At 36.7% G+C, this 16,577-nt stretch overlaps 1 protein-coding gene across 1 annotated transcript in view; it reads left to right on the top strand.

Moving 5' to 3' along the window:
* Positions 1-16,254, top strand: part of LOC127018559 (peptidyl-prolyl cis-trans isomerase G-like) — a 29,155-nt gene extending 12,901 nt beyond the window's left edge. Inside the window, exons 6-13 of the mRNA XM_050900266.1 lie at positions 954-1,041; positions 2,165-2,194; positions 2,288-2,427; positions 11,638-11,842; positions 12,914-13,081; positions 13,627-13,711; positions 14,545-14,681; positions 14,979-16,254. Coding sequence (XP_050756223.1) covers positions 954-1,041; positions 2,165-2,194; positions 2,288-2,427; positions 11,638-11,842; positions 12,914-13,081; positions 13,627-13,711; positions 14,545-14,681; positions 14,979-16,098 — 1,973 coding nt within the window. The 3' untranslated portion in view covers positions 16,099-16,254. The remainder of the gene's footprint in view (positions 1-953; positions 1,042-2,164; positions 2,195-2,287; positions 2,428-11,637; positions 11,843-12,913; positions 13,082-13,626; positions 13,712-14,544; positions 14,682-14,978) is intronic.
* The last annotated feature ends 323 nt before the right edge of the window (positions 16,255-16,577 follow it).

The following is a 16,577-nucleotide window of genomic DNA, read 5'->3' as shown; positions in this document are numbered from 1 at the left end:
GAAACTGAATTCGTGGGAGTTTTTGCTTTTGTGGATCCCTTAACCAACTCACCGTAGGATTAGCTTGACACTTGATGCTATGCCAGATAGCAATTGTACAGGTGACTGGAGAGTGGGTGGGACTGTCCCTTTCACTGCCAGTGACAGACACAGTGTGATGTGAAACCATAGCCTTACAGATAGTGTACTTTTCTTCTTTGTGAATGCTTGCTCCTGCCATCTGTATCTAAACAGTATTGAGCAAACTTCCTCTGTCTGAAGAGTTTGGATTCCCCAACACCCTTTATGCTGTTTTACGAAAGGAGAGAGATAGGATAGTCGTTCCAGATGTCTTAAATGAAGAATAGTGATTACATTTCACAGTTTCATTGGGATTTAGTTTGAACTGTTACAATGATTTGCTCATCAGAAGTAGGATTCATTCAAGTTAAACTTATTTTCTTAATGGCCAGCTTGATAAGTTCATCTGTGTGTTTGACAGACAAACAGAAATTGTTTGAGATTGCTATCAAGCTGGATATCCATGTGTATTAAAAAATAATAGAACAACAAAACTGCCTGAAAATGAGGGGTTTCTTAATAGTTAATGCACAGCTAAAAAACTTCTGCTCCAAACAGACGGTGATCAGTATGTGCAGAATAGAAAAGCAACAACTTAAAATGATGTCGTCTCTGCTAATGTTGATAGGAAACAAATCTCTTGAACAAGAGTACTCAATTTTTTTAGTTTTTTCTCAGGCTATAAACCATTAATTCATATTTCTCCTTATTGCATTATTTAGAATGGAAGTAATAATATATTAACAAATAGCTATTATTTTGAATCTATTTTTAGTACAACTTTTTACTGAAGTGACTAGCAGATTTATTTAGTAAGGAAGAGTTTACTTAGATTATAGCATTTATCTAAGCATATGTGGTATATTTAAAGTAACTGAAAACATCTTCTTTAGATGAAAGCTTTGCTGTAAAGCACAACAAAGAATTTCTCCTTTCGATGGCCAATCGAGGGAAAGATACAAATGGTTCACAGTTCTTTATGTAAGTATTGTACTGTCCTGAAATGTGTGTGTCATTTGCCATTTGTAAGCTGTAAAGGTAATCCTTTTAAATATTGAAGACTAGCTCCTGTGCAAACGCAATGTTGATGGTTTTTCACAAAGTTGCATGGAAGTAGCCATTTTCCTAATGCGCTGTTTAGGGAGCCTGACTATTTTTATCACTTTTGTGTTTAGTGCTTATTGTCTGTGCAGAAGAGCTTTTGGTAGTTTTCAGTAGCTGTGTTCTAACTTGGGCGGTAAAGCAAACCTCGTAGTTCCTTGTAGAACTCTTTATCACTTTGTTCTAATAAGTGTTGTCTGGAAGGAAGCGAAACAGCTCTGGGGGTTCTCAAAAGTAGTAGAGGGGGTTGTTTTTGTCACAAAATAACTTTCCAATGCACTCTCATTGACAGTTAAAACTTAAATTTTTAAAATACATTGCAGTAGACTTCTTAAATCTAATTTATCTACAGAAAACATTCTTGAAATACATCACTCTTAGCTGTGTTTCATGACCTTAATTAACATGGTGAGTTGTGGATGTTACTTGCCATTAGACCCTTATTTTGGGATTTCTGACTGATCATTACTGTAGTTATCCCAGTTTTTTACTTCTGCCATGGCTGACATCAGTATGCCTTAGTAGTGCTAGTATAGGGGAAAGCTGAGAGAGAGTCAGTTCTACTTCTAGGTCAAATAATCTGTACATACAGATGATTTTTATTCCTTTGATTTCTGATTATTTTCTAATGTATAGAAGGTTATTTGCAGTTTTCATGCTCCGAGACAGTTACCTTAATTTTTATGTCTGTTCCTGGGTAGTATTTATATAATTTATTAAATAGAATACTTACTATATCTAAAAATTTATGTGCACTTTTGTTTGTTCAGTAAAATGTGATAATCAAAGTAATGAATTGAATGGGTAGTTTAAAGTATAAAATATTAAATACTTTTAACTGCACACAAACTTAGCATAATATATATTGGGTTTGTTCAATTTTATTAGTTCGCTCAAAATAACTTTCACCTTCATATGTGTATATGACATGTTTCAAATGCTGACTGCTTTCCACTAATACTGACTTTGTTTTTCTCTTTAAATTAAAATCTGGAAACAACAGAACAACTAAACCTACACCTCACTTAGACGGGTAAATATCTCTTATCTTCTTATTATGTTTGTTTGGGAACTGCCTTGAGAAAATTAAGTACTAAGAATCTTTACTTTTGTTTAAATTCTCCAGACATCATGTTGTTTTTGGACAAGTCATCTCAGGTCAGGAAGTTGTGAGAGAAATAGAAAACCAGAAAACAGATGCATCTAGTAAACCATATGCTGAAGTACGCATACTGAGTTGTGGAGAGTTAATTCCAAAATCCAAAGGTAAAGTTGAACTGTACATTTACATAGATGCAAACTATGAGGTGATTTTGCTCATTTTTTTCCCTGTTGATTGCTTATAAAAATATTTAGAAATTCATTTGTGATGGATGGAGGGGCAATTGGTGAAAAGGTGAATAACATTGCAGTACAGTTTGTCTTCTAAAAAACTTAAAAGATATTGATGCGGAAGACATTAAAGAAACATCATACATGCTTTCTTCAAAGCTTCTCCTGTCTTGGATTTCCTTATACTAGTTAAATTTCAGTACAAAGCTGGCAAGCACTTGTCCCATAGGAAGTAGTGTGCTGTGTGAAGAAGATTGATGGCAGTCTGACTTTATTTGATAACTGCTGCTTTTTTTGCAGGTATTGAACTGATTTCAAGTTTCTTTCAGGTAAATCTTCAGAACAGGCACTTAGAGTAGAAAAGCCTGGAATTGCCTTTTAGCAGATATCCTTTTTAAGTTACTATAAACTATATTCTTAAACAGGAATATGACAGAACCTGCCTTTCTTTCTGGAAGGGATGCCCAGCTCTGCCATTCCAGAGCTGAACGTGGTATTGGAGATTGGATTCTGCTTCTCTTAGAAAATAAGGCTCAATCTAAGATGTTGCTGTCACTCTGGAGAATCTCATTAGAAGAAACCCAGGATGCATGTTTGGTAGGAACTGTGATAGGGATCATCGTGTTTTTTCATTTGTAGCACCTTCTGCTGATATGTACTGTGAAGGGTTGCACCAAGGATATTGAAGCACAAGACAAGAATAATTGTTTCTTTGGCCTAAGGAAAATACAGGCGTTCAAACTTGAGCTTCTTAGTTTTTCCTCTCCTTTTTGATGCAGTTCTGTGTTCACCTGTTGTGATGTCTAGCAGAATGACTTTGGAGTCTGAAGTGATCTCTTCGATACCTCAGAATTCTAAGCAAAGTTATCTTTTATGGCTCCTGACTTCTCAAAGGTTCTAGAACGTCTTAGATTAACTCATAAGTCACCGTGTGTGTTAGGACATAGTTTTGTTTTTCTGGACAGTACTCAGGAGCATGGTATCTGTTAGAAAGTGCATGGGTGATGTAGATTAGAAAATAAAATAAAAGAATACAGATATAGAATGCGTGAAGCTAGTGGGTGAGATACCCACTCTGTATATATGTCTTCCTTGGTTTGCCACTCTCACTTTAGTCCACTCTAGAACACTTGAAATCGAATGACTAAATGAAAGTTTTGGCACTGAGCAGTCTGATGACTTAAAGCCATTAGGCAGGGCTTTAAAGTATTTGTCATCAAAAGAGTGAATAAAATAAATACAAAATGTTTTTTCCTTTAACTTCTCCTAAAAGAGAACAGGCTTCTGGAAAGATCTGACTGTCTGGTCCTACCCATTTGTCTGTGTCCTTGTACCTCTTTGCCTCAGTACTGCTGGGATCCTGGAGAGACTGCTTCCTGTAGCTGGTCTGGTGTGCCAAGGAGGCAAATTGATGCCAGGGCGATGGGATAGCCCACTCAACTGACTGTAAGACACAGTACTAGATAATGGTGGGCAGCAGGAGTATTTGGAGAACAAGAGGCTTTAGGCATGAGGATCGGGCAGGTGGAGGGCAGAGCTGAATGCGGGGCGATGTAGGCCCTCATGTAACTAATGCAGAGCCAGCCTGATGAAGGTGCTGCTTGACAGACCATGATGGAGATCCTGGTGAGTGGAGAATCCTGCTATTGAAAGGGGAAGGCTATCTGTAGGACCTGCAAAGGGAAATCCACCAGTACTGTGAGAGATGGTAGTATGGCTGGAACTGTTTGCTAAATGCACAACATGGAACGACTGATGAGCTGTGCTGACCTGAGGCAATGGAGATAGGAGGAACAGTTTGTCTTCACATCAGCAGAAGGAAATTTGCCAAGCTGAAGTCCAAAGCTGACAAGTGGAGCAGGAGAGGCCCTTGGACGTGTCAATATATGGAAGAGGCCAGGGAATCCGGTTAGGAGGAGCAGTTTCTGGGAGGTGAGCAGTGTCATGGAAGATCATCAACAGAGAGTCATCTAACAGTGGAACTGTTTGTAGCACATTACTATGGGAGGCAAAAGGGAACTGATACTGTGAAATATGAGGCAGTTACCAGAGGAGACTGCTTCTAAGAATTTGCTGTTAAGACAAAGGAATGAGGAGCTTGCCAGTGAGGGAAGTATAATGGCAAATTTCTGTGGGAGGTTACATTATGATAGCAAGGGAGGCTTAAACTAAAATAGTTATTGTATGAGCTTGTCTGGTAGGCAACACAAAGGAAGGGATTAGGCAAGTCTTTACAGAATGAAAATAGAACTGATACTTCTTGGGTTTAGCAGGGAAGCCAAGATGGCACTAGCAGAAGGAATCGCAGTAGAAGTTAGGTGCCTGGTATGAATGTTTTTCTCTTAGGTTAAAGTTGAGGAAGGGTGATCAGATTTTGGGGTATCATGATGAATATCCAGATGAAGTGCTTTATGAAGGAAGCAAATTATCTCTTTGTACAGAAGAACTGGATTTATTTAGGGATGAGTGGATGATGACTTGACTGAGCTAACTTAACTGGATGCTGTGTGAATGGAATGATACAGCGATCACAATTACAATATTATAGAGGCCTAGATCAGAAGCTTTCACCTGGGATTTGAGAGGATGATCACCTAGAAAAGTGGAATGTTTGTCGTCTTTTCCTTTGGTTTTTTTTCTTTTCTTTTTATTCCTTTAAGTTGGAGGAGTTAGTGAAAATCAACGAGAGAAGCTAAATTATAAAAGAATCTCTGTGGCCAAGTGGTATTATTTTTAGAAAATCTTAAAGTTCCAGGGAAAATTCTGAACGCCGGGGGGGGGGGGGGGGGGGGGGGGGGGGGGCAGGGGGCAGGGGGGAAGAAGAAAGCTAAGTATTAAGCCAGTATTTAGAAAGGTCATTTACGGACTAGCTAAACTAATAATTCTCAGGAAAAACTGTGGAACAAGTAACATAATTTTCTTAAAGACAAATGGGAGTTTGATACCAATTGACAAAGTTTTGCAGAAGGGGATCTAGTCAAATAAGCCTGGCTGCATTGTTTGAGATCATGGCTTTGGTTAATCAAAGGTATATCTGGAACATTTTCAGGAATGTAAGACACTCACATTCTGATTCAAAAACAAACAAAAAAATTAAATGGCTTTGTGCATTGGGCAGTTTTTAACAAGAGCCTCTAATGAAGATTTCTCATGAAAAGTGTATTTCTAGGGGATTCTGCACAGAGCAGTGCTAGGCTTGATTCATGATCTTCATTGATGTTATAGATGTCCCTGTAGAATCACTGCTCGTAAAGTGTGCTTTCTGCAATTAAGGCAGATTATGGCTGCCTTCATAATTCATCAAGGAACAATATTGTAATTAGGTCAATTCTAGCAGTACAATTTCTTTTTAAAAAAAAAGGTATCAGTACAAATTCTCAAGCACTGATACAGAGTACAAAGTTACACATTTAGGAATCATGAAATATCTATGGAATAAGAGCAGTCTGAGAAAGTGGTGATTCTGGTAAGTCATGTCTTACCTGGGCTTTGGATTCGTGTATCCTCCTTTTCCTCTTTTCTTACCCACTCAACCCCTAGATACTCATTTCTTCTGCAAGCTTGTTACACATCATTGTTAGCCCCCTTTCCACAGGCTAGTTGCTATGAACAGTTGTTTCAGACTTTTCTGTTCCAGATTCCCGCCCCCCCCCCCCCCCCAGTGAACTGGCCACTAGGTATAAACTGTTTTGGTTTTAGCCAAATTATCGGGGGAAAATACCTGTCTAAATGTCCTGAAGTAAAGGCACCCTCTTTTTGGAGACTGTCTAAATGTCCTGAAGTAAAGGCGCCCTCTTTTTGGAGACTGCTGTAGTCCAACACAGGTTATTGGACTTGATATAAGGTAACTATTTGAGTGTCACTCCTGTGAGTTACAAGATGAGATCATCTGTTCTGACTCTTGTGCCTGAGCCCGGCTGTGTTCTGGCCAGGTCATTTCTTCATTTCAAGTCCAGGAGTCTGATATCATGGGGCTAACATAAGGCTTGCTACAGTCCATTCCAAGCTGAGATGTTGAGAGTGCTTGGGTGTGCCATGCAGTGTGATCATGTAATTCATGAAATCTGGCAAATACTATAGGTCACGGTGAATGGAGTAGGAAGTGATGTATGTATTTCAGATGCGGTTGTAAGTTGAAACCTGATCCTGAAAATAATGAGCTGGAACAGTGGCACTGTAAATAGAAGTCTGTTTCTTTCTCACTGACCTTCGTGCTGCAGGATTGGTTTCATTTGTTGTTGTAATCTGTAATTGGCCAGCACCAGGTTGGTTCAGTATTCAAAATAGCATTTGCTGCTGGACAGAGATAGATGTCACCAGAAAGTATATTTAAAACCTCTTGCCAGATATTTTGTCTTTGTGTAAACAGTTCTGGGCTTTTTGGTTGTGTGGGTTTTTGTTTTGGTTTTGGGGGGGGGGGGGAGGGGGGTTGTGTGTTTTTGGTTGGTTGGTTTTTTGTTTTGTTTGTTTTTTTTCTTTCCTCATTGTTTTACTCCCTACCTGCCACATGATTTCCCAAATACATGTGCCATTGACATTATTTGCTGTGTTAAGAATCACATTACGTTTGTTGAGGTAGTTGCTCACTAACTCACCTCCATTTCTATCTATTACTTACTCATTTTAAGGTAGCAACTATAACATACCTAAACTTGTTACAAGAATGCAGATAAACGGTCACAGGTGGTTTTTGACACACTTAAAAACAGATGCAGGAGGGAGAAAATACAGGAAATAACTGCGTTTATTGATGCCTTATTCAGACATTTCTGAAATTGAGCTTGGAGACACCTTGTTTTGCCTGAAGGCATGTAGGAAACAGTTTAGTGCAATATAGTGGTTTTTTTGAATGGGCCAAAACCAAAAGTGTTGAATAGATAAGAAGCATTTGTCTTGGGACTTAGAAATTAGTTAACTTTTTTAGTACTTTTTGTGTTCATGGTATTTAGAACTCAGGTGAGATTCCTCTTTTTGTTTGGGTGTCACCAGGCCTATATGACACCAGGCTCCTTTGATTGAAATTAATTTGGAAACTGTTCGGTTTTCTTTTATAAATATGTACTTGTTACACTCTGTGAATGTATATATATTTAGACAATCTAAAACTGATATAAAATATTACAGAGACTTTTTATTAAATGTAGTGCTTTAATAAGGACATTGAGCAAAAGATTGAGAAAAGAGACTAAGTATCTTGGTCTGGACCAACAAGGGAAGTAAAAAATACAAGAGGAGACCTGTCTTTTGGAAGCATTTTGCAAGAAGCTCTAAAACCATCTGATGAGAACCAGCTGATTTCAATCAGCAGGCTGTCCTAAACGGGTAAGACAACTTGCTAGTTTATACTGCACCCAGAAATGACCGGAAGACTAATATAGTCTATGAAGTACAGAGGTTGTGTTTCAGTTGGTTGTTAGGCTTTTGTTAGTCTGTATCCAATGAGGCTTGTGAATAAACACAGAGAACACCATGAAAAAAGACGCTGTAGAAGTCATACAGGTATGACTTGTGTCTGTGATGCTAATCTGAAAAAATAATGCAATTTAGTGCAATGGATTAAATTTCATCCACTGCACCAGTGTGGGGATTCAGTAACATTAGAAGGAGAAAAAAGTATCCGTGAAGAGTATGACCACAAAAAGAGAGGCCAAGATGCCATCCTTAGTTGTTTCTGCTGAGATTTTTCTGCCATGTATCTGATCCACTGTTACCTGAATTAAGCCCCAGCTAGCTCACTGTCATCCAGATCTTTTATCTCAGCCAGTTCTTTTGGAAGCAAGTGTTTTGCATCACTGTGAAGAGGAAATCTTTCACCACTCCATACATTGCTGCATTCTAAATGGGAGACCTGACAGACTAGGATACTGGATTGCTACAAAAGAGGAGTTGGCTTACATAGATGATCTAGTGCTACCAGCTAATACTTTGCTGAAGATAAAAAACAATACTGCCTTAGCTTTCATTATGGATATTGTCATGAATACATTGGAACAATACTGAAGGACGCTGATAGATGTAGAACATCAACGCATCATGGTCTACAGCCAGAAGGTGTTCTGGGCAAGACATGGTAGCTGAGAAGATGGATTGACAGGAGTAAAACATGACAACTTCATATATTTGATATTTCACTGGTTTACATTCAATAACTATATACAGAACAAAAGTTAATATTAAGAGATGATGCTATGAATGAAAGCTTAACTGTTGCTTTTCTGAGAAATGCTGACTCTCTTCTCCATTAGGAACCCATAATTGTCTGTCTCTGCAGTTGGTATAAGACATCCACACTTACCTTTACTACTCTAAAGCATATCCAGTTATGTCCAATTTCCAAGAGGCAATATGAAGTTCCCACAGCACATCATCTGTCATAAAGAAGCTGCCTGAAGTGCAACTAGAAATGTGTTTTGGGCAACTATGGATCTGTCTTCACTGATTTTTATCATCCTAGCCCAAATGAGAATTTTTTTTTTCCCCATGAAAAGTTAAGTTGGTAGGAAGTACTAGCTTGTTATTACAAATAATGCATCCCTAAGTATTATACTAAGATTCATTATCCCCAAGACTCATTTTTATTCTCTTCTCTGACCAGTTTAGCAAGGAATTTTATGTAAGTTTTATTGCTTTTGATCATCCTTGAAAAACTGCTACCCCCCATCATACAGTTTTGCAAAAATGAGGTCAAGTTAGTGTTGAATTTGAGAATTTCCACGTTAAGCTCCCATGATTACAGTTACAGATACCTACTGCTAATTCTCAAGAGTCACTCAACTCGGTAACACCTGCTAAGCAGTTGGAGAATCTAATACTGATAATTCAAAAAATTGATACACTGTTCCATTAAATAGCCACTTGTGTTTTCAGAAGGGCAGTTACCAGATCTACTGTTCATAGAAGTGTTTCCTCTGCCTCCAGTTCTCTACATGAGTATAACCTTTTTTTTTTTGCCTTCAGATCTCTAATCTGTTTATATAGAATTAAAAGAATTCATTTTCCAAATAACTGCACGCTAGAAGTTGAATAGCTGTTAATAGATACTTTTTAGTATTTGGTACTGCTGCCACTTTTTTTTCTGGACACCTGTAAGTGTGGTATATGGTCAGAGATTGCTAGCAGGGAATTCTGAAGTGGAATTTTTCTTCCCATCCATATGTACAAAATCAAGGCTGTTCAGAAGTAAAAAGCTGGTTGATAACCTGTAGTTCTTTGAAGTTCATGAAATCTTTATCTTCTGACACTTGAGTTATTGTAATACCCAAGAGGACTTCCTGTAGAGCAAGGACAAAAGTCATCTAATAGGGAAGTTATCATAACATACTTTTACCTTCTTTTTTTTTAAACGTTTCTCTCATTACTTGCCTTAATTATTTTATAACAATGACTGATACACAATAGCTAAGTACAAACTGCATCATCTTGTTGGGCACAAGTGGAAGCCAATAGAAGAAATGCTTTGCTAGACTAAACAGTTGAATTTTTCTGTCTTTAATAGAAAAGAAAAAACTTAGGCTATTCAAGGAGACATCTTTATGTTTTCTGCTATGTGAAAACATTGTGTTCTCTGTGTCTGAATAGTTTTCAGATGCAGACAGGCTGCATAGTCATAATCCTGTCTTTGGTGCCTAATATATTCCCTTACCTGTTTTGTGCAGAAGAGCAGGGGGTGGGAGGTTGCATTTAAGCTGCTTGTATGTTGATGTAGGTCAGATAATATTTCTGTAAACCATGAATTCTTTGGATAGAGCAAGCTATTAAAAGCTGTACAAAATAGGCTAATACTTTCAGCTAGGATTCATACGCAATTTTAAAATTAATTTCTGTCTCTGATCTGAAGCCTGTTCTAAGGTCTTAACAGGTGTTCTCCTAAAATACGGATTGTTTGCTGTGACGAGGAAACAGGCTGTTTGGACATCTATTTTTGGTATATTTTTCTTCTGTTTAATGGCGAAGGCTCTGTTTCTTCTGTCTGTGGCCGTAGTATGTTGTGTAGTGAATGATGGGCTATCTTTGCAATTTGCAATGGCAAGGTAAAATAATATTTGATGCTAATTAGAAAAGTCAACTACAGCAGTCCAAAGACAACCAGTGTGCTCTTCTGGATTTTCTGGATAGAGCTTTTAATTTTCTGGACAATAGCCTGATAGGAATTTCATAACACATTTAAAGAGTATTCATACCATTTAACTGATTTACCTGAAGCGTCATAACTCGGAAGCCTAGGCTTCCTTTAGTGAAGTTTTTATAGTACATTTTTTATTGTATCTATTTTTTTCAAATTAGTGTGACTGTGAAAGAATACTTACATCACTTTTAATAGTTTAAGTAGGTCTCAGATCAGTTAAAGGGCATAAAAAGGTGTGTTTGTTCTTCGATTATTTCCTGTCAGACTAATATCAGATTGCCAGTAAGTTGCTGATTTGCAGCTCCAGCAGCCACACGAGAAATGGTGAAATGTGTTATTAAGGACTAGTCTGCTCTTTAGCAGGGTTCCTTTTCATACCAGATGGTTAGTAATGTATTTGTGTCTTTCTGTTAAAAACAAAAAAGTCCAAAACAAAAAACAACCTAAACAACACATGAAGAGCTGGAGGATTAGGACTGTTCTCTGAGCATGGTTTCACTTAGCAGGAAGGTTGGTTATTTGAATCTTCCCTCTGAGCAAAATTAAATGAGTAATCAGTTTAGTCTATGCCATTTATTTTCTGTTTCAAAAGTTCTCTTGTTTGTGATTTGAATAGATTTTATATGAAGTCAGGTTAAACCTGAAGCCAAAGAAAATATTTTTGTAAACACTTTCTAAATAAATTTTAAATTATTCTTCATATGTAGCTTATGTTGTATAAAACATCATCTGAAAACTTACACAGTTCTACATGTTCTTGACAGTATAAATTTGATACTTCAGAGCTTCGTAAATACAAAATGTTGGAAATTTCTTATGTATTTCTAGAGATATCCTTTATTGTACTTGGGAGAAACAGTGTTTTGTCCAAAATTTCAATTTGTTCTTAAGCATTTTGATGAAGTAGTCTCATGACACAATTATAAGAAGCTCAGGCAGATGCTAGATAAGTTGGTTTTTCTGAGATTTATTTAGAAGTGTTTGATATTAAAATGTGTCTTTGCTATTCTGACTTAAAGCCAAGAAAGAAGAAAAGAAAAGACACAAGTCATCTTCCTCGTCCAGTGACTCGGAAAGTTCAAGTGATTCAGAATCATCTTCTGATTCATCATCGGATTCTGAGAGTGCTTCAGAAGAGAAATCTAAAAAACGAAAAAAGAAACACAAGAAAAATTCCAAGAAACATAAGAAAGAAAAGAAAAAGAGAAAGAAAAGCAAGAAAAGGTCAATTTTGAGATTTTTTTTTTTTGTTTTGTTTTGTTACATGTACACCATACGGTACCATTTTCTTGTCCTATAACTACAGAATAGTATTCTGTAACTAGTGAAATAGCTATTTTGAAGTTTGGGAGACAATTGGTTTCCATATACAAGCTTAAATTTTTCTGGTATGATGGCAAAGGACAGTATCCATGTGCACACATGCTGCAGCTTGTAAAGGAGTGAAGGAGTGGACTAAGACTTCCGTGTATTTGGCTTGAAAAGTTGCAGGAGTGCTTGGTTTGAAATGGGTGGTGATATCTTGTTTCCCTAAATTCACTTCTGTAAAATTCAATTTCAGTTATATGCAGTGGGACTGACAAGAATGTAATATGTAGGAATAAAAGCAAAACTACACAAAAAATTAATAAATGAATATACTTAACAACATTATTTGTCTGATATGCCAAAAGTCTTGCAGGTTCACTGGAAGATAATAAAACTCAGAAGGCACTCTTGCTTCTGAAAATGTTATTTCTAATCTAATAGTTTTGCTTAGAGTTCCATGTGAGATACAAGTTGTGTCAGTGCAAGTCACATTTTTCTAAGCTAGCGGTAAAATATAAGAAATAATCACTCAGGGCAATGCTGCCTAAATATTGTTTCTATGGGACTAAGCCCATTTCACACAAGTTTGTTTATACCAACTGCTTGGAATTACAATAGTTTGTAGCCAGTTATATATGCTAGTGTAAAATCTAAATTTGACTCTCCTGATAATGTTTTTAAAAGAAAATAAATTTTTAAAAAAAGCTATATCTAAATAGAAAGTAAATGTATGTTCAGTCTTGCGCCATTGGAATTCATAGATAAAAAATGTTCATCAGAAATCTACTGCAGTTGTACATTTTGGAGCAAAGATATCATAGGGGAAAAAAAAGTTGCTTCTGAAATAGCTCTGTTTCCTGAGTTTCTTGTGGTATCATTGTGAACTGAATTAAGAGAATTTCTGAATTACTTAAATAGACTGAAAGGTCTTCCCTCATCCAAATAACTCACTTTCAGTTATAAATATTTTTTTATACAAAAATAAAGCTCATCTAGTGAAAGTGAAGATGAAAACCCTGAAGCACAGCCATTATCTACTGTCCGTCCTGAAGAAATTCCTCCTGTACCTGAAAACCGGTTCCTGATGAGAAAAAGTCCTCCTAAAGTAGATGAGAAAGAAAAAGAGAGGAAAAGCAGAGAAAAGGAAAGAGAAAGGTAATATATCTGTTTTGAGTCTGACTACGCGCTGATAGTGGTATGGTCACATTACTGGTTTAGAACTCTAATGTTAAGTGAGTCCTTTCCCTATTAAACAGTTACATGTTGTGAGCACTGCTGGATGAAAAATGGATTTTTCAGTTTATTGGCAGCTGTTGTATTTGTCCTAGAATAGAGGCTTAGTCTTTGAAAATGGTTTTCATGAATGAAAAATTTAAAATGACTGATTCAAGGAAAAATAAGTAAAATGCACTGCAATTTCATTTAGAATTTATTGGAACTGTCCAGTCTGAATCTATAATTTATTCTTCTTTCAAAAATGGAAAAACCTGGAAATCTTGTAAAATATTTTGTGGTCACAAAATCTGAAGCTTTTACTGTGTGGTTGTTACTGTCTGCACTGATAATAAAAAATAAAATTGAATATGTGTTTTCATTTAGTTTAATTTCTGAAGAGGTTTTAAAATTGGTTTTATTTTCTCTTTGCTTCTTTCTTTGATGTTATAAACAATATCACTTTTTTTTTTTTTAATTATTTTTAGTAATCTATCAAATTCACAGTCAACATACCAGAGGAGGCTGTTAGTGACCAGATCTGGAAGGAAAATAAAAGGAAGAGGACCAAGGGTAAATGTTTAAAATCTGTTCCCCAAAGTAAACAAGCTGGTAGCACAGTCTTACTGCTGGTGTTACTAACCATTTTCATTAGGATGGTTGATGTAAAAAAAAAAAAAAAAAAAAAAAAAAAAAAAAAAAAAAAAAAAAAGGCAGGATTTATGGTGCATCATAATTGTTTTGGGGACTGAGGCTTGAAGGAAGACAACAAGGAAAAATTAATTCAATTTCCTGTTTACATACTGAGTTTATTTGAAGGAGGGAGGGGAGAAAAAACAAAAAATACTTTCTTTGTGTTATTGTAGTATTCTGTGAATTAGTAAATGGAATTAGCTCAAAAAGGGTTCTAGTGAACACCAGAACTAGTACAATGTCAGTGCCAGGAATGTGGGGAAGACTTCTCCCCTTTTTGGCAGGGGGGAGTTCTCAGCTTGGGTCTTTGGATTTTGTGAAGCAATATGCTATGCACTGCTTGTAGCAAATGTTTTTAGTAACAGAAGTCTCTATCCCTCAAATTTTTAGTAAAAACCTTAAAGAAAAAGTGTGAAGTACTGTTTTCGTGAAAGCTAAGAAGAATTTTCGTTGTTAGAAAAGTGAGTTGCATTTGTGCTAATTAAAAGCAACAGAAGACCTCTCAGCAGAGTACAAAAATCCTGAAATAGAAGTTACCTTAAAAATATATTTTTCAGTAAGTTAATAACTTGTCAATGTAAACTTGGTATGTACATGTGAAGTGTCATGTTAGGTGCTATGTAGAGTCAACTGCCAGGGATAAAAATCTTGCTTAGCTATCGCAGCATGTGAAATCCAAACTTAGACCTAGTTTTCTCTTTTTTCCCTTCAAGCGTTACCGGACACCTTCCAGATCCAGGTCAAGAGATCGATTCCGACGCAGTGAAACTCCTCCACATTGGAGGCAAGAAATGCAAAGAGCTCAAAGAATGAGAGTGTCTAGTGGAGAAAGATGGATTAAAGGGGACAAGTAAGATTATTTATTTCCGGAGTATATGCATTGAAATTTTTTTATATATTAAAAGTAATATCTGTTATCTTAGATTTTCAATTACAGTTACTTCCAAAAAAACAGGGCACTGACTTGGTTATCGCATTACTTAACTGTGTCAGATTGTAATCATGCTACTGTAAATATACAGTTATTAATACAGATGACCTAATGTGATTTAAGTTTCAGTTGTGAAGCTGTCTCAGTTCTGACTTAATTTTTCAGAGTGGAGGGGATTCAAAAATACTTAAAAAATTGTATCTTTCTCTCTCCAAGGAGTGAAATAAATGAAAACAAGAAAGATAATCAAAAAAGCCCAGGAAGAGGAAAAGAGAGAAAAATATCAGACCACAGACAAGTTTCTGAAAGTCCAAGCAGAAGAGGGGAAAAAGAGAAGAAAAAAGATCACAAATCCAGCAGTAAAGACAGGGAGACAAGAAGGAATTCAGAAAAAGATGACAAGCATAACAAAAGCAAGGCCAAGAAAAGAGCTAAATCTAGAAGCCATAGTAAAAGCCGAGAGAAATCAAAAAGTAAAGAGAGAGACTCTAAGCACAGTAGACACGATGAAAAGAGAATAAGATCAAGAAGCAAAGAGAGAGACCATGAGAAAGGTAGAGAAAAAGAAAAGCGCTATGATTCTAGAGGGAGAGATAAAGAAAGAAGTAGGAGCAAGGAGAGAAGTAAAAGGGCAGGCTCAAGAAGTAATGAACAAGACCATAGGAAGAGTAAAGACAGAGAGAAACGTAAGTCAAGAAGCAAAGAGCGTGAGCATGCTAGAGGAAAACATAGTTCCAGCAGTAGAACAAGGGATCGAAGCAAAAGCCGAGATAGGGGTAGGAGAGGAAGATCGAGAAGCAGAGACAGAGATCGCAGTAGAAGTAAAGACTATTCAAGGAATAGAGCTAGAGAAACAAGAAGAAGAGGAAGATCAAGAAGCAGAGAAAGGAGAGGTACACCAGATAAATACAGAGGAAGAGAAAATAGGAGGAGGAGAGAATCAAGGAGCTCAGAGAGGGAGGAAAGTCAAAGCAGAAACAGAGAGAGATATTCAAATAGAGAAAGTAGAAGCTCATATAAGAGGAATGATACTGAAAGCCAAAGGAAAAGGCGTTCAAAAAGCCGTGAAAGTAGCAGTCCTGAATCCAGTAAAGATAAGAAGGCTAGTAGAGATCAGGATAGAAGTCCAGACTCAAAAAAGAGACCAAGTAGCAAAGAGAGAGAATCGAAAAAATCATATTCACGCAGCAGTAAAGAAAAGGAAAAGACCAGATCCTCAGCAGAAAAAGAAATAAACCAAAAATCAGAGAGTCAGGAAAGAGATCATGCCCCTAGTAAGGATAAAAAGTCTGATCATGAAACAAGTCCTGGAACAGATGACGACAGGCACGGATGAGTTTGTGGACTTAATGTTTCCGTTGTCTCAAAGTTTTAGAGACATTTTGGGGAACGCCTTTTTTTAAGATGTGGACTTCAGTTTGGTCTTTTGATAATCTAAAACCTGGATCATTTGTACTGCTAAAGTTTTAATAAACTTGAAATGAAAAACGAATTATACGTGTAATACAGTGTGCTGTGTTTTAAATATTTCATTGGTTTATGTATCCCTCTTGTGTGTTGGCAGCTAGAAAGGTAACTTCTATGCCGCATTTATTTTTTACCTGATGAACTTAGTTTAGTGCAAACAATGGCTGCCTGTGAAGAAGGTTGTTTCATGTGTGAAGAAGAAAGCTGCAAGTATACTACATGTCATCTTAAAGCTAGGCGGATGTTGCAAGGTGTCCATCACTCCAGTGTTGCTACATCTGTATCAGTAGGTATAAATCCTAAGGAAATTAATTTCTAGAGGAAAATTACATTGGGTTTTTTTGTAAT

Source organism: Gymnogyps californianus, chromosome 7 (assembly GCF_018139145.2).
Source record: "Gymnogyps californianus isolate 813 chromosome 7, ASM1813914v2, whole genome shotgun sequence".
Classification (NCBI taxonomy): Eukaryota; Metazoa; Chordata; class Aves; order Accipitriformes; family Cathartidae; genus Gymnogyps; species Gymnogyps californianus.
The sequence above is the reverse complement of the archived record's forward strand: the minus strand, read 5'-3'. Positions and strand labels throughout refer to the sequence as shown.